The 24,463-nt window shown below is 45.6% G+C and overlaps 2 protein-coding genes across 2 annotated transcripts in view; both read right to left on the reverse strand.

The window, feature by feature from the left end:
• The window catches only part of LOC138794020 (olfactory receptor 6N1-like), a 29,454-nt gene extending 14,356 nt beyond the window's left edge, over window positions 1-15,098 (reverse strand). Inside the window, exon 1 of the mRNA XM_069972786.1 lies at window positions 14,940-15,098. Coding sequence (XP_069828887.1) covers window positions 14,940-15,098 — 159 coding nt within the window. The remainder of the gene's footprint in view (window positions 1-14,939) is intronic.
• A 221-nt stretch (window positions 15,099-15,319) lies between these two features.
• Window positions 15,320-18,262, reverse strand: LOC138794021 (olfactory receptor 6N1-like). Its single transcript, XM_069972787.1, has 3 exons — window positions 18,246-18,262; window positions 17,329-17,410; window positions 15,320-16,285 (listed from the first exon to the last, which is right to left on the reverse strand). Exons 1-3 carry the CDS (start codon window positions 18,260-18,262, stop codon window positions 15,320-15,322), a joined length of 1,065 nt encoding a protein of 354 aa, XP_069828888.1.
• Between the last annotated feature and the right edge of the window lie 6,201 nt (window positions 18,263-24,463).

Raw genomic sequence — 24,463 nt, forward strand, 5'->3', positions numbered from 1 at the left:
CCTGTAAAAATGTAATAAAAGCAGCAAAAATTCACAATGAAAGGCAGGTAGCTATAGAAAGCAAAAGAAACCCCAAAAAATTCTTCAAATATATTAATGCAAAAAAACCAAGGTCAGAGCATATAGGACCCCTAAATAATGGCGACGGGGAGTTAATAACAGGGGATCAGGAGAAAGCTGAGTTACTTAATGGGTTCTTCAGTTCTGTATATACAAAAGAGGATGGAGCTGTGGTGGGTGGGGCCAGTACTGAGGTGGGTGGGGCCAGTGCTGCTAACACATGTAATGTACTGAACTGGTTTACTATAGATATGGTCCAAGATAAATTAAACAAACTCAATGTAACCAAAGCTCCAGGGCCTGATGGATTGCACCCCAGAGTTCTTAGGGAACTCAGTTCTGTAATTTCACTACCCTTGTATGAAATATTCCGTGATTCTTTGCTTACTGGTATTGTGCCGAGGGACTGGCGTAAGGCAAATGTAATGCCGATCTTCAAAAAGGGCTCTCGAACTTCCCCAGGTAACTATAGACCCGTAAGCTTAACGTCCATTGTGGGGAAACTATTTGAGGGGCTTATAAGGGACTACATCCAGGAATATGTAGTGGCTAATAGTATTATAAGTGATAACCAGCATGGTTTTACTAAGGACAGAAGCTGTCAAACCAACCTAATATGTTTCTATGAAGAGGTAAGTAGAAGCCTGGATGGCGGCGCGGCTGTGGATATAGTGTACCTGGATTTTGCAAAAGCGTTTGACACAGTTCCTCATGGACGTCTGATGGGTAAGTTAAAGTCTATTGGTTTGGAAAATTTAATGTGTAACTGGATTGAAAACTGGCTTAATAATCGTACCCAGAGAGTGGTGGTCAATGATTCCTACTCCGAATGGTCCCCGGTAATAAGTGGTGTACCCCAAGGGTCAGTACTGGGCCCTCTTCTGTTTAACTTGTTTATTAATGATATTGAGAATGGAATTAACAGCAATGTTTCTATCTTTGCAGATGACACCAAGCTTTGTAGTACAGTACAGTCTATGGAGGATGTGCAGATGTTACAGGATGACTTAGACACACTGAGTGTTTGGGCGTCCACTTGGCAAATGAGGTTCAATGTGGATAAATGTAAAGTTATGCACCTGGGTACTAATAACCCACATGCATCATATGTCCTGGGGGGAGTTATTCTGGGAGAGTCACTGATGGAGAAGGATCTGGGTGTACTTGTAGATAATAGACTACAGAACAGCACACAATGTCAGTCAGCTGCTTCTAAGGCCAGCAGGATATTGTCATGCATTAAAACAGGCATGGACTCTCGGGACAGGGATATAATATTACCGCTTTATAAAGCTTTGGTGCGGCCTCATCTGGAGTATGCCGTCCAGTTTTGGAACCCGATTCATAAAAAAGATGTTCTAGAGCTGGAGAGGGTACAAAGACGGGCAACTAAACTAATAAGGGGAATGGAGCATCTTAGTTATGAGGAGAGATTAAAAGAATTACATTTGTTTAGTCTGGAGAAGAGACGCTTAAGGGGAGATATGATTAACTTATTTAAATATATAAATGGCCCCTACAAGAGATATGGGGAAAAGATGTTCCAGGTAAAACCCCCTCAAAGGACAAGAGGGCATTGCCTCCGCCTGGAGAAAAAAAGGTTCAATCTCCGGAGGCGACAAGCCTTCTTTACCGTGAGAACTGTGAATCTGTGGAACAGTCTACCACAGGATCTGGTCACAGCAAAAACAGTAGAGGGCTTCAAAACAGGGCTAGACAGGTTTCTAGACCAAAATAATATAAATGCATATGTATAGAACCTATCACCCCTCCCCCTTCCCTGTATCCATCCCCTCCTTGGTTGAACTTGATGGACATGTGTCTTTTTTCAACCGTATTAACTATGTAACTATGTAACTATGTAACTATGTAAGATAAGAGGGCTATGTGGGGGTAATGGGCAACATAAGGGGGCTATGTGGGGAGATGGACAACATGAGGGGGCTATAGGGGGGATGGACAACATAAGGGGGCTATATGGGGGTAATGGACAATATAAGGGGGCTATATGGGGAGAATGGACAACATGAAGGGGCTATAGGGGGATGGACAAGATAAGGCGGCTATAGGGGGATGGACAAGATAAGGGGGCTATAGGTGGACGGACAACATGAGGGGGCTATACAGTAGGTGGATGGACAACATGAGGGGGATATAGGGGTCATTACAGATGGGCAGTTTGTATAGAGATGAGGATGGTGAGGAGTGAGGAGCCTAATATCTTTCTCTGGCAGATTCTGTGGATTTGTGGCTGGGAGAAGTCTCATAATGTGAGTCTCCTGATATAACTGCAGTGTAATGTATATGGTGTACAGAGCTGTGTAGGGCTTGGGCTACGTCTATATGACTGGATGAGGTGATAGTGATCTGTGTACAGAGCATTAGTCAGTAGCGGTGGTGGTGTTAGTCAGTATGTGGTGGTGTTAGTCAGTATGTGATGGTATTAGTCAGTATGTGTGGTTAGTATATGGTGGTGCTATTTGTCACTTGTAATCCGGTACTGTGTTTTATTGGTCTCAGTATACTGGATTTGGTCAGTAACAATATGGTAGTGATGGTTGTGGTGTAGTGATGGTTGGGGCAGAAGGGTGGGCCCCAAGAATGATTTCCCCTGGTGGGCCCAAGGCACTCCAGTCCGACACTGTGTGTATATATGGGTAGGCCTAAGGTACTGCCATGGAGAGAATTAAAGTGGCCCTGTCATTTAAAAAAACTTTTACCCCTTCACTGCATTAACTCCTTTACTGCTTTAGACCACCAAGGAAGTTAATTACCATGAAATAATCCCCCCCCCCCCTATAATCTCCTTGTGTGGATGTAAGTGACTCTTACCTCGTATATATTGACTCCCATAGCAGAAAGAAGGTCTTGAAGACTAAAATCACTAGTAATAATAGGTGACTACTGGGTCTGTATGTGGAGGATTAGTTTGTCGCTGTTGGGATCTTCTCGCCTTAAAGAAAAAAACGTCTTGTCGGTGTCTTACATGGCTATTTATACCCTCTTGTGCTAAATTGAAGGGATATTAATTGTGGTTATAAACCTATTAGGAATTATTAGACCGTGTCTAGCATCTGCGTCTCCTGTAATGGCGCTCACCTTCTTGTTGTTTGCGGTAATAATAACTATATGTGTCATATGTTTCTTCCTCAGGGGTTAATCGAGAATTGGTGACTGCTCCTAAAATAACTAATAGTAACTGGAAGTGATTATAATGGTCCCCAGGGACTTTCTTATGGAAGTTATCCTACTACTACTGTGCCAATATCTGATTGTTATAAAATGTAGTGTACATTTGGTCGGCATAGATGGGAAATGGAGGGAATAAACTATAAAATGGCAGTGACAGCTGCTGACCAAACAGACTGTAATTGACCATCTCTGGGGGTCCATGCAGCCATCAAGTACATCACTTTTTACATCAATAGACTGGCACTGGTCCTTTTTTGAGCCGTGGCCCAGTTCCGATGAAAGGCGCTGGTCTATTCCCAAGCATTGGCCCGGCTTGAAGCACTGGAGGTGGGCTCGCCCCTAGTGTGATGAAACCCCCTCCCCACTGTGACACAGCTCCATTGATTCTAATGGAGCCACGTAGCAGAGAGGAAGGCAGAACGTTACACTGCGGGCGAGTGGGCCCACCTCCAGTGCTTCAGGCTGGGCCGGTGCCCGGGAATAGGCTGGCGCCGTTCACAGGAACCGGGCCGCGGTTTCAAACAGGGACTGCTGCACAGGCACCAGTTTGTTGATGTAGAAATCTAAAAGTAATGTACCTGATACACCTGATGTACTCTTTCCAATATCTGTGGCCTAGAAGGACTAAGGGCGTTCATTTCTTCTTGTTTCATAGTAAGCTATACCTGATATAGTCAGAATTACCACATGGGTCAGATATCTCCTGAAAGGGCCCGGTCTTTTCCCCAGGAAGTGTACATGCTCAACAGTAGAGATGTTCAAAAGTACCGCGTGGTACTTGTGTAGAATTACAAGTCTCCTCCCCACGTGTGGTGGCCTAAATTATACAATAAACTGACAGGGAAGGGGCTCGCCCATCCTGCAATGCTATAGGCATGTTGGCTGCTGGTCTAGCATGTTACAGCGGTGGCCGTAGCTCGCTGTGGCTACTGACCCCCGGTCCCCTCTCACCTCCTGCCGTGGCTGGGCTGTCACCCCTGGCCGTGGCTGTTCAGTGTCCTCCTCTGCTGCCCCTGCCCGCTCTCTCCGGAACGTGTGCGCCCTCTCTGCTTCAATTTAAAGGGACAGTACGTCCCTAATTCGTAGTTCCACCAATCACCTCCCCTATAAATGGACAACTTTCCTGACCTTTCTAGTTGGTGCCTCTGCTTCCCTTAGTGTGTGGCTCCAGCTCCCGTTGTTCCTGTCATTGTTCTTGCTGTTCGTGCTTCTAGCCGTGAGCCCTGCTGCTGTCCTGTTGTCTACCCACATGTCCCCAGCTACACCTCGCCTGCCGCCGTTAGCAAGCCTAGCCAAAGGTAGCGGCCTGAGGGTCGCCTGCCGCAGCAAGTCCATCCCGCCTTGTGGTGAAGGCCAGCGGCCGCTTAGACTCCGCTCCCTGGTTCGGTTATGCCATCGCTAATGGTTGTTCAGCAGATCCACGACTCCATTCGTTTCATCATGTGACTTAGGTGTACATAGACTCAGGTCACCTGATGCTTGATACACTTGGGATCTGTTAGCTGAGATAAAGAGCTGCTGGAGCAGGGACAGAGCAGGGACGGGGCTTAGTTTTAACAGACTAGTTAACAAACACCCAAAAGTACTAGTAGGACTAATAATCTCACAATGTGACGACGACAACAACAACGAAACATAAATCTAACTTACAATATACCAGTATTATGCAGTATACCGATACTGGTACTGGTATATAGCTAGTATACATACTGTACTATAGGTTTTGTTAATGGAGTACACATTAGGATTACTAGAATTATTCTACAGCTACCCAAAACTGCTTTTCAGGACTAGCAATAGTCCTGTGTGACACAGAAACCATCTAACACACAATATAATATACCAGTATTAGATGGTCTCATCAGTCTGATAGCGGTCTAGTATACAGCTAATACAGCGGCCTGGGAGTCTTAGATGCATCCATGCATGCTACCCTGCTGTTCCCATTCCATTTTTTCAATCCAATACAATCAATGGAGCCATGACATAGAGGGGTACCCATCAATAGAATGGCGCTGTACACGGAAACCGGACCGTGGTTAAAAAAAAAGGTGATACTTAAGGCGAATGTATCTGATGGTATATTCATTTTAAACTTTACTTGAAAACCCCCCCAGAAATCTTTAGTGCAATACAAAAATATAACAGTGCTTTGGTACTTGGTGCAATACAATAGTAGATATCTAAGTAGGCAACTCGAGGTGAAGGTAAAGGCCCTATTCCACTGAACGATACCGGCAGTATTCGGCCAATATCGGCCGTTACGGCCGATAATCGTCCCGTGGAATTGACAGCAACGATCAGCTGACATGGTTCATGTCGGCTGATCGTTGCGTCATTTGTCTTTCAAAAGATATATATTAACCTGCTCCGTTCTTCCTGCTCTACAATATGATGCCAATAGATTAGATAGCTTTGTCGTGGTGACAGGTTCCCTTTAACAGTCTACTTCCTCAGTATTAGCAAATCACTCATCTAAGTGAAGGGAAGCACTTTGTTTTAACTGCGCTCCACTCATCAAGCTACCTGCCTGCACTCCCATACCACAACAAGAGTACTCGATTATAGGAAGACAGAGTTTAAGAAAATGGGGGAGTATTTAGATAAAGAATTAGGAGGGTGGGATAAAACATCGGGAGCGAGAACTCAGTGGGCAGAATTAAAAAATGCCATATTAAAGGCAACTAGACTACATGTACGAGAAGTTAGCAAAAGTAAAAGGAAGAAGAATCCATTATGGTTTACTAGAGAGGTTAAAGGGGTTATCCAGCGCTACAAAAACATGGCCACTTTCCCCCTCTCTTGTCTCCAGTTCAGGTGTGGTTTGCAATTAAGCTCCATTTACTTCAATGGAACTGAGTTTCAAAACCCTGCCCAAACTGGAGACAACAGTAGGGGGAAAGTGGCCATGTTTTTGTAGCGCTGGATAACCCCTTTAAGGCCATTGTAAAGGGAAAAAAGGCAGCGTATAGGAAGTATAAGGAGACTGGGAATGTAGCTGACAGAGACGTATAAAATTATACAGAAGGAGGCAAAGCAGATTATAAATGCAGCTAAAGCCTCAAAAAAACAAGAAATGGCAAAATCTGTTACTGAGGTGATGGGGAGAATACGTTTATTAATGGACATAAGGCGGTCACTGACTATTTAAAAAGCTACTTCTTCTCAGTGTTTTTGTGGTGCCCCCGAAGTGTTATGGAGGGAGTGCGACCGGTTACTTGCTAGATGGTGGAGTGTGACCCCAGCTCTATGGTGGTTGGCCGAGATGTAACCGGACCCTAGGGTGTTGTGTCATGACGCCAGTGTTGGTCGGGCACACAGGTATGGTGGCACACCTGCTTTTATTTTAATGGGCCGGTTACACCTTGTTCCCCTGTGGTCAGTGACCTGCCGGGCTACTACGGGGTCCATTGGGCTGTTATCACGGTGGTCCGGAGTGGAGTAGTGACCCACCCGGACTATTGGTACTGCCACCAACAGAAAGGGGAGATGACCCAAGGAGAGTGTGTGTGCTGTGTTGGTGTGGAACGAAGAATTACAGAGTCTCTTCACTATAAATAAAATCTTGTTTACTCGGAGGGTACTTAGGTGCAGCAGAACACACAACTTTGCATTGACAGAGTATGGTAGACTTGATATGACAATTGATAATACAGGATCCAGATCTGTGATCAGAGTGTAAGGGATAGTACAGTCATGCTGAGTGAGTTGCGTGTTGAGAGATACAAAGAATCAGAGAAAAGAGGAGGATGTCATGAGAATCCCAACCCAAGTAGTACTGTGCTCTGCCGGGATGTTGGAGGATGAGGTAGAAATAGAAGAATACTTAAAAGAGAACACTTGTGCCTGCGTATTGACTCTTGCCGGAATTAACCACCTGTTGCCCTACCAGTGTCGGGGGACCCTTCCTAGTGGATGACAAAAGCCCCAGACCTTGTTACCTGGGATGAGCGAAATGCTGAGCATTCCCTGCTGACAACTGCGCTGCCAGATAGAGTTCCTAGGCTCTTAGCAACTTTGCTCTATCCGAATCAGTTCCTAGCCTTCTTTGGCTTTGTGGATACTGTCCTGCACTGTGAGTCTCCAAGTCCACGGCGTGGGTTGAGATAGTCTCTGACTTGTCCTCTCCTGTGAAGGGTTTAACACTGCAGAGCGTTGTGTAGAGTTAGTGAAAGAGAAACTGTAAGCGGCATTTTGTCTTGCTACCTCACTGTACAGAAACCTGACTAAGACTGTCACTGGGGACTTGGCAGTGGGCCAGGGCCCGAAGGAACCACTGTGGGGAGCATTCTAGCTTGCGTCCTTCCCCTACAAAGTCCAATATCAAAGGACCACACACTTCCTCTAACCACATGATTTCCTATTTACACCTACTATAAGGTGCGCTGTGAATGGGCGAAGAGTGCATATAGAAGAAGTAAAGAAGAAAATGATAGAAGGAGAGACTCTCAAAGGTTCACAGATCCATATGACAGATAAACAGACAATAACCCTTTCCATACTTCAGGTGTGCAGCAACTAAGTGCATATACTTACAATAGCGACATCTTGTAGCAAAACTTTATCACTACTACATCACCACTTGCACACACAATAAGTAAAGGCTTTTGCAAAGGGTGTAACCAATAGCAACACCCGTGGTGGGACATAACATTTTCAGAAGGAGGCCTTCACAATCACAGGCTGGTTGGGCACAGTATTGGCTCCAGTAATATGGGTTCAGAAGTTGCAGAAGAACTTGCTGGTATAAAGTTGAATAAGGTGATGGGTCCAGATGGTGTCCACCCCAGGGTTCTTAAAAAACTCTGATCTATGATTGCTGCCCCCCTACCAGATCTGTATAACCAATCCCTGCTAACAGGAGATGTCCCCGATGATTGGAGAAAGGCCAATGTTATACCAATCCACAAGAAGGGGAATAGAGAAGAGCCCAGTAACTACAGGCCAGTAAGCCTGACATCTGTAGTAGTGAAAATGATGGAAACTCTTATAAAAAAGAAGACAATGGATCACCTAAGAAGCAACAATTTGATGGATCCAAACCAGCATGGCTTTACTGTGGGCCGATCATGTCAGACTAATCTCATTGGTTTCTTTGATTATGTCACAAAAGTGCTGGATGGAGGTGGTGCTGTGGATATTGCCTATCTGGACTTCGGCAAAGCTTTTGATACAGAAGCTGATAGAGAAGTTGGAGAAAATTGGACTTAATCCCTGGATAGTTCAGTGGATTTGTGGTTGACTGAAGGATAGATATCAGGGGGGTGATGGTTATGGTGAATATTCCGAGCAGAGACTGGTTACAAGTGGTGTGCCACAAGGGTCTGTTCTGGGTCCTATTCTTTTTAATATGTTTGTATGTGACATAGGAGGTTTGTCTGTTTGCTGACAACACAAAAGTGTGCAACAGGGTTAATATTCCTGGAGGTGCAAGCAATATGGAAAATGATTTAGCTTTGCTAGATAAGTGGTCCAAACATTGGAAACTGAAGTTCAGTGTTTCCAAATGTAAAATAATGCACGTGGGGAGGAGAAATCCTCTATCTGAGTATCATATTGGCAGTTTTGTGTTGGAAAAGACTTCAGAAGAGAAGGATTTCGGGATAGTTATTTCTTGCAGCCTTAAAATGAGTCACCAGTGCAACCAGGAGGTAGGGAAAGCAAATTACATGCTTGGTTGTATATATGTATAATGGTATATTGGGCTGTATATATAATGGTATGCTGGGCTGTATATATATATATATATATATATATATATATAATGGTATGCTGGGCTGTATATATATATAATGGTATGCTGGGCTGTATATATAATGGTATGCTGGGCTGTATATATATATATAATGGTATGTTGGGCTGTATATATAATGGTATGGGCTGTATAGCTAGAGGTATAACCAGTAGGAAGAAGGAGATTGTGATCCCACTGTATAGAGCTCTGGTGAGGCCACATCTGGAATACTGTGTCCAGTTCTGGAGACCTCATCTAAAAAAGGACATTGATAAAACAGAACGGGTCCAAAGACGGCTACAAAAATGGTGGAGGGTGTGAGGCATAAACCATATCAGGAAAGACTTAAAGAGTCACTGTCGTTAAAAATTTGTTTGCAGAAATCAATAGTCTGGGCGATTTTAAGAAACTTTGTAATTGGGTTTATTAGCCAAATATGCCATTATCTGTATGTAAAAAGCCTTTTCCCAGGTCCCCCCCCTCCTCTCCTTTCTGCTGTCCACTCCTCAGAATCAGGAAATCTCGACAGTTTTTTCATCTCTTTCATCAGTTGATCCTGTCTGGTCTATAAAGAGGAGGGGGGGAGGGGGAAGGAGGGAGATTAGTGGACAGCTGAGAGCTGAGAACAAAGGATTGCTCAGCAGGGGAGCTATTCAGAGCCCTAATTAGTGGTCAGATAGCTCCATGGTGCCTGTCAGAAGAGAGAGCCCTGGATGTGAATGTAAATTAACTCTTTGTTGTCCTGTTTTTTCTGCCTTTACTTTCTCTCTAAATAGGAAAACCATGAAGACAGGGGGAGAGCTTCAAACTGCTTTTTCATGATAAAAATGCATTTTTCGGCTAATAAACCCAATTACAAAGTTTCTTAAAATCGCCTGGACTATTGATTTCTGCAATAAAAATTTTAACGACAGTGACACTTTAAGGATTTGAATCTGCATAGTCTGGAGGAAACAAGGGAAAGGGGGAACATGATTGAAACCTTTAAGTATGTTAAAGGACTAAATAAGGGTCAGGAGGGAAGGGTTCTTAGTAAAAAAAAAAAAAAAAACTGAACTCAAGAACAAGAGGACACAGTGAGAGGTTATCTGCGGGAAAGACCAGAAGCAATGTGAGAAAATATTACTATTATAATAGATACCTGGAACAAACTTCCAGCAGATGTGGTTGGTAAATCTACCATAAAAGAATTTAAACATGTCTGGTATATACATATATCTATCCTAAGATAATAAGAATGAAAATACTAAAAGGGCCGACTAGGTGGACCCAGTGGTCTTTTTCTGCAATCTTCTATGTTTCTATGTCTTATGAAAGATCATGTGATTGGTGACTAAAAGGCGCAGCATGTTACCCCCTGGACATCCTTATATTACAGCCTATGCCGAACTAGCCTTTTTATAGACAAAAAACGGCAAGTTTTACATTATAGAATTATGGCATTCAAAGCTTTACACATTTGGTAAGAGATCCATTAACCACACAACAATTGTATATTACAGCAGATGGGGTACTGGTATGGGGACACTGCATTATTATGTAACAATCACCAGAAACACATTACTCTATTACTGCTGCAGAAGGTAACGTCTTTAAAGTTAAACATATTTCACAAAGAGGAGAAATATAGGAGGTTAATGATACGATCAAAGATACTCATATTCCAAGACATCTTAATAGATTATTGATTCAGACCCATAGGTGGAATTTATGGATCCAGAATGCTCCAGAACACTCTTTTCAAAAGGAATTATCTATTTTCCTCTCCATGCGGCATCTGTACCCCTTCCATAATCTGAAACGGGGCTGCAGAATGATGATACTGCTCATGCACCTAGGAGATTCTTCTGATGTATTGATTTATGTTCCACTATAGCAGTAGCTATCTTATGTACAGTAGGTCAATGTATCTATCTCTGGATCCAAGCAGCAGGTAAGTATGTAAAATCTTTAGTGAGTCAAAGGATTTCTGAAATTAGGCATAGAGGTTTTCCTGAAAAATCTCTAATATGCGTTGTTGTTTTTTTTAAATTCTGAATTCATTAAGATTTTCAAATAAAAAAAAAAAAAAAATGGTAAGGTGCAAACAAAAATAAAAGTAGCATTATGTTGTGTAACATCAATGACAAAAGAAAAAGAGAAATTTATATTCAGCAGTGTCGGTGAATTGATCCCGGTAGTACCATATTTAGAAGAAACGAGAGGAGCGATCATACAGCTGAGCCCTAAGGTATTCCATACATCTAATGTCCTCAACCCTGCGCAGCCACATGGAAATGGCAGGGGGGTCTGGGCACCGACATAGAGCCAGAATACAAGATCTAGCCGCGTTAACCAGGTGGAAGAGTGGCGATAAGTCTTCTGATATCGGATATCTGCAATGTGGAGGAGAAAATACGCTGGTGTAAATAGAACCTGATAGTCAGTGAAGGTAGAGGCTAAACACCACACCTACCTCCAGAAAGGAACCAGTTTGGGGCAGCTCCAAAAAGTGTGTAAAAGGGAGCTCACTTTACCACAACTACTCCAGCACAATGGCTAGGCATCCGGGAAGATTCAGTAAATATGCACTGGGACACGGTACCATCTCAAGAGTACCTTCTATCCCATCTCTTGCATGCAAGATGGATGAGGAGTGGGTGAATGTACATAATCAACCTGAGCGGCAGATAGGGAGAAGCTGAGGTCCCCTTCCCACGCATCCAGGTAAGGGGGTTAAGTTGCTCTGGTGGGGAGCCCAACATGGCATAAAGATGGGAAAGCAAATGCCAGAGAGGGCCAGCACCCAAACAGAGGAACTCAAATGCAGTAAGAAAACGAGCAAAGGAGGAAGGGGAGGGGAGAGAAAGGAGGAAGGGGAGGGGAGAGAAAGGAGGAAGGGGAGGGGAGAGAAAGGAGGAAGGGGAGGGGAGAGAAAGGAGGACGTGGTGAAGTTGTTGGGCTCTCCAAAAACCCATGGGACGGGATCTGAGAGATCCTTGAGAAATGACAGAAAGCCAGGAGGAGGCTTGAAGAAATGTTTTAGCTCTGAAGTTACCTGCCTTTGGAACAGATACGGAAAATACGATCATCCATCCAAGAAGGGAAGGCTGGCTTGTACAGGACAGGGAACATAGGGGAAGGGTGTGGTGCGATAAAGCCAGAAGAGATGTGTGTTGCTTATTTTTAGGGTGGGTGAGGTGTGACCCTGCATAGCGAGCAGAGGAGGGCAACCAGGGGGCCGCAAGGAGGGCGATTGGGGAGCAACATGGCAGACGAGGGGAGCTAGTAACATGATGTATAAGATTGATCATTCTAGTCTTATTGTCTCTTCTCACGAGAAGGCACAAAGCCGACTTGATCAAGGCGAATGACATCTTGGAGGTGAGGGGTTAGATGAGAGTCTAGAATCTTGGCAAACAATTTGAGGTCTAAATTTAGCAGACAAATGGGGCAATAGTTCTAGTACAATGATGTGTCTTTGCCATCTTTGGGTATTACTGTAATAAGGGCATGAAATGAGTAAGGGGGGGGGGGATTGCCTGGAGAGGGAGTTAAACGCGAAGAAGTGATTACGGAACAGGGGGGGGGGGCGAATGATTTATTTTTAGGGTAAGCCCATCAGGGCCAGGGGCCTTGCCATACAGGGATGTTTTGATAGCCCAGTCCCATTCCATAGAGGTTATAGGAGCCTCCAATGAGGAAACAGCATCCTCTGGAAGAGTGGGAAGGCCAGAGTAGGAGGCAGTGACAAAGCAGAGGTCCTCTGGGTGGGGAGATGATGTGGAGGGTGAGAGAATATATAGATTTTCGTAGTAGGAGGGGGAGGTATCTGCACTGTGTAAGGAAAAGAGAGTTTGATCCCAGAGGAAGAGGTGATGTTGGGAATGAAGGACTGGGCACGCTGCACCCTGAGAGCGGGCTTGTTGCCAAACTCATAAAAGTAGCAATGGCATAGGGAAAATGAGGCTTTGGCAAACAAAAGGTGGCTCAACTTAAGTCATAGGGCACCTAATGGCCACCAGTGTTCTTTTATGCAGTTTGCCAAGGTCGCCAACCCGGGAGACCAGGGAAGCCATTTGAGATGAGCATTCTTTTTGAGGCAAGAGGCAATTTTTATAAAGGTTCCCTGGATGTAGCAGGGTTGAGCGCCATGTTGAGGCCCCCACCAAAAACAGCCACAGCCTTCAGAAAGTCCGCAACTGCAAGAAGACACTGTTTCAAGAAGGCAGGATGGCCAGAATTAGGTAAGTAGACCGTACCAAAGGTACAGACAGTGCCTGCCATCTTATCTTTAACAAAAAGATATTGCCCATCTATATGTGCACATAATATGTGTATCGTTGAAAGTGTTGTTAACATCCTATGTTTCTCCACATGATCTCATGCATTGAAGAAATTCTAAATGAAGAAGTTATCTTGCGCAGTAAGGGATAAATATGTTTTGCCTAGTGAGTGTATCTCTATCCCTTATGTTATCCCTGACCTAACGGTAAAATAAAACTAAGCTGTCTCTATAATCTCCCTGCACTGACCCTGGACTCTACTATGCAACAGAAACAAGCATTAATGATAGACAATGGAGTAAGATCTATCAGAATGCTGCATTGGTGTCCAGGTCGGGCAACCACGGGTTGATCCAATTTAATATTAATCATAGACTGTACTACACTCCAGAGTTCTTATAAAGGATTAAGAAAAGATGCCCCAGATGTGGTTCAGTGGAATCTAATCTAATTTTTTGCACATGTTATGGTCTTGCCCACAGATTCAAAGGGTAAGGGGCTGATTTACAATGTTGATGTTGAATGTATTATGTATTTGCTTTTTTGTATGTCATTTTCTTTTGAATTTGAAAAAAAAAAAAAAAAAAAAAAAAAAAAACAAGCAAAGAAGCATTTGGACCAACAAAAACTCAGCCAAGGCAAAATACTAAAAGCCGCCAGAAAAACTAACAAGACAAGGATCTATGACTACATACCAAAATTAAGGTAACAAATTACAGGGAACAAGGGCCAGACAAGGAACAGTGCGGCACCAGGACATAAAATGGGAAACACAAAAACTAGGCTAACAAATCAAACTCCAGACTTAAAGGGGTTATCCAGCGCTACAAAAACATGGCCACTTTTCCCCCTACTGTTGTCTCCAGTTCAGGTGCGGTTTGCAATTAAGCTCCATTTACTTCAAAACCCCACCCAAACTGGAGACAACAGTAGGGGGAAAGTGGCCATGTTTTTGTAGCGCTGGGTAACCCCTTTAAGCAATCAACATAAGAAAGTATTAAATGGCACATGATTAGGTGTTTAGAACACAGATGAAGATGAGATAGCAGGAGGGTTATCCTTAACACTCCCATGGTTATTATGGAATACTTCCATAATATGACATCTACTGGAAGTTTATGGTGGTATACAGACTTCTATGGGTGCTATATTGCATATCTGTACAACTCAGAACTGTAATAAGCCATAAATTGGCTATGTGCATAAGGCATTTGTCTGCTAATTCAAACATTTCGTCAGGAACTTACCTGATCTCTGTCCTGCAACACGGTCTTCAGCTAGCCAATCTGGGAAGGAGAACCCCTCCCCCCGCCTTTCTCTCCTGAGCCAGGTGACACCACAGTTACCCGACAGTGCCCCTGGTAATCAGGGACCCACAGGCTCACATCACCGTCCGGGAGATCCCAGGACCTGAAGATTACATTTTTTCTGAGGTTGACTGGCAAGTATCCTTGCCAGTCAGCCCTAAGTTCACCTGGTGTTTCTCACGGTGATTCAGAAGGCCGATCCAATGGTGCTCTGGAACAGGCTCCTGATCCATTATAAATAGTTTCTCAGGTCAGCAGCAGATACTGACTGTTAGTTTTCTTGCTAGGCTAAGTGTTTCCTCTGCTGTTACCTGTTTTTCTGACCCTTTGCTCATTCTCTTACTCCCCTGTTTTGCTACCCGTTTTGACCGTATTGCCTACCCAACTGCCTCCATTTTTGTACCTTTTCTGCCCGCTGTTGCCGACCAGGACTGTTGACCCTGATTTATTGCGTTCGTCTGTCTGTCTCAGTTTTGTGTTGCACCTTACCAGCATACAGACCGTCCTCATGGTTGTCCACAGCTTCCTAAAACTATCCATGGCAAGTAGGCAGGCACAGTGGGTGGGATCAGCTAGGGCTCACTGTCATTGTTCCATCTGATCGCCCTTGCTACTACCTGGTGCTAACACAGTCTACTTAATAAAAACTGAAGTTTTCCAGATTAAGAGACCTTATCGTATCTATAGTCTAAGTCATATGGGTGGATTCACTAATCAAAGCAATTATTAGTTGTTTTTGTTGGTGGTGGTGGTTTTTTTTGCTATTCTTTGGTTTCCAAGTGGATTTTCCTCTTGAAAGCCTTTATAATGTCCTTGTTCCTGAGGCTGTATATTAATGGATTCATCATAGGTGTTAATACTGTGTAGAGCAGGGCCACCAGAGAATCCACATCTGAAGAGTAGGAAGCCTTTGGTCGGATGTACATGAAGATTAGTGGCAAGTAGAAGATACTGACCACAGCAAAGTGCGAGGCGCATGTGGAGAACGTCTTCTTGCGTCCATCTTTGGAATTCATTTTGAGGATGGTTAATATGATTTTAATGTAAGAGACAACTACTAGAGTAAATGTTATAAGAAGAATGAAAGCCCCAAGGGAGGAGCCGACTGCTACATTTATAGAGGTGTCAGTACAGGCCAACTGCAGCAATGGTGGATGGTCACAGTAATAATGATAGATGATGTTTGGACCACAGAATGGTAACTTCAAGGCTAAAATTAAGGAAGTGACTGGAACAGTGAAACCACCGGCCCATACCATAGCTATCATCAGTATATACCGTCTTTTAGTCATGATGGTCAGGTAGTGTAGAGGAGAACATATGGCAACATATCGGTCATAAGCCATTACCATCAGAAGTAAACACTCTGTTACTGTTAAAGACAAAAAAATATACATTTGCGTTAAGCAGGCCGTATAAGAAATAGTGTCAAGGTTCATGGAGAACTTGGCCAACATCTTGGGGATGGTTACCGTTGCGTAGCTCAAATCAATGAAAGACAAATTACCGACAAAGAAATACATAGGAGTATGCAGATGGTGGTCAAGGGCCACCAAGAGGAAGATGCTTCCATTCCCAGTGATGGTGAACAGGTAGATGAGGAAGAACACACAGAAGAGCAGAAGCTGGTACTGCTGAAGACTCGGGAAGCCAAAGATGATGAATTCAGTTACACGAGTAATGGTCAGATTGGAAGAAACTGCTGCTTGACGGTAATCCTCATCCACCTGATTTACACAATTAAAAAGAAAAATGTTAAAATTTTATATCCTATTTATTGTAATTTTATATCTGTAAAAAAGAAACAACAAAATGTGAATGTGTGGAGAACTCTAGTGATGCGTACCTTATATAGATTGACTCCCATAGCAGAAAGAAGGTCTTAAATGAAACTTGTAGTAATAATGACGATTACATGCGACTATTGTGTTCTTCCTATACAAGGTCGGTATCTGGAAATTCCCATTGCTGGTGTCGATATCTCCTCACCATACGGAGGAGCGCCCTCCCGGCTTCTTACATCCCTATTTATACCCTCTTGTAATAACTTGGATGGATATTAATTATGGTTATAACCCTCTCAGGAATTATTACATTGTGTTGATACTTTGTAGCATCTGCGTCTTCTGTAATGGCGATCACCTTGTTGTTGTTTACAGTAATTTCCACATCTCATCTGTTTCTTCCTCAGGGGTTAATCAAGAATTGGTGACAGCTCCTAAGATTTACAGTAGACGAGTCCCCAGTGGAATCTCCTATGGAAGTTATCATACTACTAATAGGTGATTTTTACAAGTCTAGAGGTCCAAGGTTCCATTGCATCAGGGTCTTCCCACCCGTAAATGGCACCATATATTGTTATTGAGGGTTGTATTTTTTTCATTTATTTATCTCTTGCCTCCCATCATAGAGTTAAATGGTTGCTGTTATTTCCACATGTTCTCATATAATAGTTAATGTAATGTAAAAATATGTAATTTATTTTTCATTTGTAAAATTAACCCAACAATAACAGAGAGAAAGGGTTTCCGGTTGGAGCGATCCATTGGATACTGTTCATGGTTATCTTGTCAGAAGGCCTCAATTACCACATGGACTGGTCATGTCCTGAGAGGGTCCTACCTTTTCAATTCCCATCTTGCTTTTCAACACACCAAGCCCAAAGAGAAGCCCTCATGCTTGGAGCCACCACCTTAATAATGGCTTTGCTTCACTTTCTTTTCCAGCTCCTTCGACTTTACCATAACTTGTGGCATATTGGAGCTCTGACATGTGCTCGACAGTCTACTTGCCCAGTATTTGTCATCAGCTCCTGAGACACTTGCATGTATCTTCCAGACATAGGAGGGCGTCTGTTAGGATAGGGACAGGGAAACACAAGGACAGGTGAGCCCTGAAGCTGGCACCCACCTCGCTGTCCCTACCTACTTGCCTCAGATGCTCTAATAGCAGCGGACAACTGGACGGCAGTCCCTGATCTCACTCAGTGAAACACAGAAGAAAACAAGACAATACAAAACACAATAAAGGGAAAGTCAGGAGTCCAAGTCAAAACCAACCGAGCAGCAAAGTACAAAATCGTGTCCAGAGGGGTAGTCAAAGGGTAAATAGCCGAAGTCAGGTAACCAGAGAATATATGCAGGAAAACGCTAGGTCAAGTAAACTCGGCGCTAGATACTATCGCAGGCAAGAACATGATACAAATGCTGGTACTTATGGAGCCTGAAGTCCCAGCCTCACGCTTGATTGGGGCTAAGGCTCCAGGTCCTGCCAGATACTGACAGCTAACTGGTGAGTCAGCTGTCAGTCAGCAATCAGTGAGCACACACAACACCTATGCTGATCAGCCAGGGGACTGAAACCCTGGCCTCTGCTACAACACAGAACAGCAGAGCAGAGTAGGTGAAAAACATGAGAAGCAGTCAGGCCGATATTAGTCCCGTGGAATAGAGGGCAACGATCAGCCGAAAACGTTCATGTCGGCTGATCGCTGCGTTGCTTGTTTTTCAAACATGTTGAAAAACAAGCGACTGTCATAGTAGCGATCTGCTGCCGCCACAGCGTGGCATAGGAGCGGCGGCAGCAGACCGCCACTATCCCGTATGGGCTGCCTGGATGATCTAGTGATCACCCGGGTAGCCCCCCCCCCCCCCCCGCAGCTCCCGGGGCCCCCCCCCCCACACTCACCTGCTCGCTGCCGCCATGTGAAATAGCTGCGGCAGCGAGCGGGGAACGAGGAGCAAATGAGCACTGACAGCTCCTCACAGTCGGTCCATGGAATAGGGGGTTTACACGGTGATAAGTGATAAGTTAAAGGGGTACTTGGGCAAAAATATTTTTCTTTCAAATCAACTGGTTTCAGAAAGTTATATAGATTTGTAATTTACCTCTATTTAAAAATCTCCAGTCTTTCGGTATTTATCAGCTGCTGTATGTCCTGCAGGAAGTGGTGTATTCTCTTCAGTCGGACACAGTGCTCTGTGCTGCCCCCTCTGTCCTAGACAGCAACTGCAGGATTATTAATATTCATTTATAAAGGGCCCCTTAATTCCTGATCGATATACAAGCGATAACGGGTGACAAACTGAATATAACAAGATTAAGGACATAGATACGGTAAATGGCATAAAGGGAAGGAGACCCTGCCGGTGAGGGCTGTCAATCTACCAGACACGGTCAGATGCAGCAGAGCTGAGGTTGTCAGGTTCTGCAGAGTTAGATTTGTCACTACCGTGGGTCTCCAGAAATAAGCCCTTGCCCGATTTTTGGGAACAAAAAAAGAAGATCCTGTCTTATTTTTAAAGAAACATGGTGATCTGTAACAAAGAAAAATCTGTACAAAAAACACACCCACACCCTTTCCTTAGAGGGCTGATTAACTATAAAACTGACAGTAATCTATAAAGGTTTCCGCCCTTCCTTACACTTCCTTAAAGTAATTCCACACACGGCTCGAAGGTAAGACACCTTCCTGTCTCTTATATTCTGACTAGATATACAGTGTATATGTATGCCATGTTTCGGTAGGAGGGAGGCAGGACTCCAGGTGAGCGGATTTTGCCCTGATATAAATAGAGGGGGCTGGAACTTGTCCAGGACGGTTGGAGGCTACACTATGCCTGTTCTACATCTCCCTGATGTCAGTGACATAACCCACTGCTAGAGACACTGACTATGGCCTATGAGAGTGTGCCTGGCCGTGGACCCCACAAACATCCTGATAGATTTCATACAGACCCCCACCCCCAACATACTGATCAGAGACGGGAAACAGTAGAAAAAGAACCCAGAGCACATGGGGCATTGGACTTTGGGTGTAATGAAGGAGCCAGGGCCTGCAGGGCCGGTGTAATGCATATTTTGGCCTATGCTAGATTATACCCCGGGGTATATTTTGGCCTAGGCCAATTCATACCCCCTCAGGCTATATTATACCCCCATGATATCAGTAGCATTGAGTGATAGACACAAAAATTTCTTAATGTTTCAACATTTTATAGGGCTCTCACAGTACGAGGCTGTGATTGACAGGCTCTTGTGTCAGCGGGCATCAATCTGCCTCTGACCACAAGAGGGCGCTCCTTCCACCTGCATTCTGGCATGGCGTGGCTATGTATCTAATGTACATGGGGCACAGACGAAGGCCTGACTAATATATATGGAGAACAGAGAAGGGCCAAACTACTATATGTCTGCACAGAGGAGGGCCCGACTACTATATGTGTGCAAAGAGTGGGGACCTGACTACTTAATGGATGCACAGAGGAGGGCCTGACTACTATACAGATGAATAGAGAAGGGCCTGACTGCTATACAGATGAATAGAGGGGGCCTGACTGCTATACAGATGAATAGAGGGGGCCTGACTGCTATACAGATGAAAAGAGGGGGCCTGACTGCTATACAGATGAATAGAGGAGGACCTGACTGCTATACAGATGAATAGAGGGGGCCTGAATGCTATACAGATGAATAGAGGGGGCCTGACTGCTATACAAATGAATAGAGGAGGCCTGACTGCTATACAGATGAATAGAGGAGGCCTGACTGCTATACAGATGAATAGAGGAGGGCCTGACTGCTATACAGATGAATAGAGGAGGCCTGACTGCTAAACAGATGAATAGAGGAGGCCTGACTGCTATAGAGATGAATAGAGGGGGCCTGACTGCTAAACAGATGAATAGAGGGGGCCTGACTGCTATAGATATGAATAGAGGAGGCCTGACTGCTATAGATATGAATAGAGGAGGCCTGACTGCTATAGATATGAATAGAGGAGGCCTGACTGCTATAGATATGAATAGAGGAGGTCTGACTGCTATACAGATGAATAGAGGGGGCCTGACTGCTATACAGATGAATAGAGGGGGCCTGACTGCTATACAGATGAATAGAGGAGGCCTGACTGCTATAGAGATGAATAGAGGGGGCCTGACTGCTAAACAGATGAATAGAGGGGGCCTGACTGCTATAGATATGAATAGAGGAGGCCTGACTGCTATAGATATGAATAGAGGAGGTCTGACTGCTATACAGATGAATAGAGGGGGCCTGACTGCTATACAGATGAATAGAGGGGGCCTGACTGCTATACAGATGAATAGAGGAGGCCTGACTGCTATAGAGATGAATAGAGGGGGCCTGACTGCTAAACAGATGAATAGAGGGGGCCTGACTGCTATAGATATGAATAGAGGAGGCCTGACTGCTATAGATATGAATAGAGGAGGCCTGACTGCTATAGATATGAATAGAGGAGGTCTGACTGCTATACAGATGAATAGAGGGGGCCTGACTGCTATACAGATGAATAGAGGGGGCCTGACTGCTATACAGATGAATAGAGGAGGCCTGACTGCTATACAGATGAATAGAGGAGGGCCTGACTGCTAAACAGATGAATAGAGGAGGCCTGACTGCTAAACAGATGAATAGAGGGGGGCCTGACTGCTATACAGATGTACAGAGGGGGCCTGACTGCTATACAGATGAATAGAGGAGGCCTGACTGCTATACAGATGAATAGAGGGCCTGACTGCTATAGATATGAATAGAGGAGGTCTGACTGCTATACAGATGAATAGAGGAGGCCTGACTTCTATACAGATGAATAGAGGGGGCCTGACTGCTATACAGATGAATAGAGGAGGACTGACTGCTATAGAGATGAATAGAGGGGGCCTGACTGCTATAGATATGAATAGATGAGGGCCTGACTGCTATACAGATGAATAGAGGAGGACTGACTGCTATACAGATGAATAGAGGAGGACTGACTGCTATACAGATGAATAGAGGGCCTGACTGCTATAGATATGAATAGAGGAGGGCCTGACTGCTATACAGATGAATAGAGGGGGCCTGACTGCTATACAGATGAATAGAGGAAGACTGACTGCTATACAGATGAATAGAGGAGGCCTGACTGCTATAGATATGAATATAGGAGGGCCTGACTGCTATACAGATGTACAGAGGAGGCCTGACTGCTATAGAAATGAATAGAGGGGGCCTGACTGTTATACAGATGAATAGAGGGGGCCTGACTGTTATACAGATGAATAGAGGAGGGCCTGACTGCTATACAGATAAATATAGGAGGGCCTGACTGCTATACAGATGAATAGAGGGCCTGGCTGCTATGCTATACAGATGAATAGAGGAGGACTGACTGCTATACAGATGAATAGAGGGGGCCTGACTGCTATACAGATGAATAGAGGAGGACTGACTGCTATACAGATGAATATAGGAGGGCCTGACTGCTATACAGATGAATAGAGGGCCTGGCTGCTATACAGATGTACAGAGGAGGCCTGACTGCTATAGAAATGAATAGAGGAGGCCTGACTGCTATAGATATGAATAGAGGAGGCCTGACTGCTATAGATATGAATAGAGGAGGCCTGACTGCTATAGATATGAATAGAGGAGGCCTGACTGCTATAGATATGAATAGAGGAGGCCTGACTGCTATACAGATGAATAGAGGGGGCCTGACTGCTATACAGATGAATAGAGGAGGACTGACTGCTATAGAGATGAATAGAGGGCCTGGCTGCTATGCTATACAGATGAATAGAGGGGGCCTGACTGCTATACAGATGAATAGATGAGGGCCTGACTACTATATGTCTGCACAGAGCGGGGACCTGACTACTTTATCGATGCACAGAGAAGGGCCTGGCTGCTATACTGTACACTTTCCCCCTGCACAGTGTACTGCTATGGAGGAGCCCCTGATGGTACACATCACTGTGCCTCCTCCTCCTCTCCTCCTGCACAGTGTACTGCTATGGAGGAGCCCCTGATGGTACACATCACTGTGCCTCCTCCTCCTCTCCTCCTGCACAGTGTACTGCTATGGAGGAGCCCCTGATGGTACACATCACTGTGCCTCCTCCTCTCCCCCTGCACAGTGTACTGCTATGGAGGAGCCCCTGATGGTACACATCACTGTGCCTTCTCCTCCTCCTCTCCCCCTGCACAGTGTACTGCTATGGAGGAGCCCCTGATAGTACACAGCACTGTGCCTCCTCCTCCTCTCCTCCTGCACAGTGTACTGCTATGGAGGAGCCCCTGATGGTACACATCACTGTGCCTCCTCCTCTCCCCCTGCACAGTGTACTGCTATGGAGGAGCCCCTGATGGTACACATCACTGTGCCTCCTCCTCCTCCTCCTCTCCCCCTGCACAGTGTACTGCTATGGAGGAGCTCCTGATGGTACACAGCACTGTGCCTCCTCCTCCTCTCCTCCTGCACAGTGTACTGCTATGGAGGAGCCCCTGATGGTACACATCACTGTGCCTCCTCCTCTCCCCCTGCACAGTGTACTGCTATGGAGGAGCCCCTGATGGTACACATCACTGTGCCTCCTCCTCCTCCTCCTCTCCCCCTGCACAGTGTACTGCTATGGAGGAGCTCCTGATGGTACACAGCACTGTGCCTCCTCCTCCTCTCCTCCTGCACAGTGTACTGCTATGGAGGAGCTCCTGATGGTACACATCACTGTGCCTCCTCCTCCTCCTCTCCCCCTGCACAGTGTACTGCTATGGAGGAGCCCCTGATAGTACACATCACTGTGCCTCCTCCTCCTCTCCTCCTCCTGCACAGTGTACTGCTATGGAGGAGCCCCTGATGGTACATATCACTGTGCCTCCTCCTCCTCTCCCCCTGCACAGTGTACTGCTATGGAGGAGCCCCTGATGGTACACATCACTGTGCCTCCTCCTCCTCTCCTCCTGCACAGTGTACTGCTATGGAGGAGCCCCTGATGGTACACATCACTGTGCCTCCTCCTCCTCTCCTCCTGCACAGTGTACTGCTATGGAGGAGCCCCTGATGGTACACAGCACTGTGCCTCCTCCTCTCCTCCTGCACAGTGTACTGCTATGGAGGAGCCCCTGATGGTACACAGCACTGTGCCTCCTCCTCCTCCTCTCCCCCTGCACAGTGTACTGCTATGGAGGAGCCCCTGATGGTACACATCACTGTGCCTCCTCCTCCTCTCCTCCTGCACAGTGTACTGCTATGGAGGAGCCCCTGATGGTACACATCACTGTGCCTCCTCCTCCTCTCCTCCTGCACAGTGTACTGCTATGGAGGAGCCCCTGATGGTACACATCACTGTGCCTCCTCCTCCTCTCCTCCTGCACAGTGTACTGCTATGGAGGAGCCCCTGATGGTACACAGCACTGTGCCTCCTCCTCTCCTCCTGCACAGTGTACTGCTATGGAGGAGCCCCTGATGGTACACAGCACTGTGCCTCCTCCTCCTCCTCTCCCCCTGCACAGTGTACTGCTATGGAGGAGCCCCTGATGGTACACATCACTGTGCCTCCTCCTCCTCTCCTCCTGCACAGTGTACTGCTATGGAGGAGCCCCTGATGGTACACATCACTGTGCCTCCTCCTCCTCTCCTCCTGCACAGTGTACTGCTATGGAGGAGCCCCTGATGGTACACAGCACTGTGCCTCCTCCTCTCCTCCTGCACAGTGTACTGCTATGGAGGAGCCCCTGATGGTACACAGCACTGTGCCTCCTCCTCCTCCTCTCCCCCTGCACAGTGTACTGCTATGGAGGAGCCCCTGATAGTACACAGCACTGTGCCTCCTCCTCCTCTCCTCCTGCACAGTGTACTGCTATGGAGGAGCCCCTGATGGTACACATCACTGTGCCTCCTCCTCTCCCCCTGCACAGTGTACTGCTATGGAGGAGCCCCTGATGGTACACATCACTGTGCCTCCTCCTCCTCCTCCTCTCCCCCTGCACAGTGTACTGCTATGGAGGAGCTCCTGATGGTACACAGCACTGTGCCTCCTCCTCCTCTCCTCCTGCACAGTGTACTGCTATGGAGGAGCTCCTGATGGTACACATCACTGTGCCTCCTCCTCCTCCTCTCC

This window comes from Dendropsophus ebraccatus, chromosome 5, assembly GCF_027789765.1.
Source record: "Dendropsophus ebraccatus isolate aDenEbr1 chromosome 5, aDenEbr1.pat, whole genome shotgun sequence".
NCBI classification, from domain to species: Eukaryota; Metazoa; Chordata; class Amphibia; order Anura; family Hylidae; genus Dendropsophus; species Dendropsophus ebraccatus.

Bases quoted from the DNA above. Each gene is read 5' to 3' on its own strand.
- LOC138794021 (XM_069972787.1), bottom strand. The intron at 16,286-17,328 runs GTCAGAGCTCCA...TGTGTAAATCAG, and splicing joins AAGTAGACTGTCGAGCACAT to GTGGATGAGGATTACCGTCA.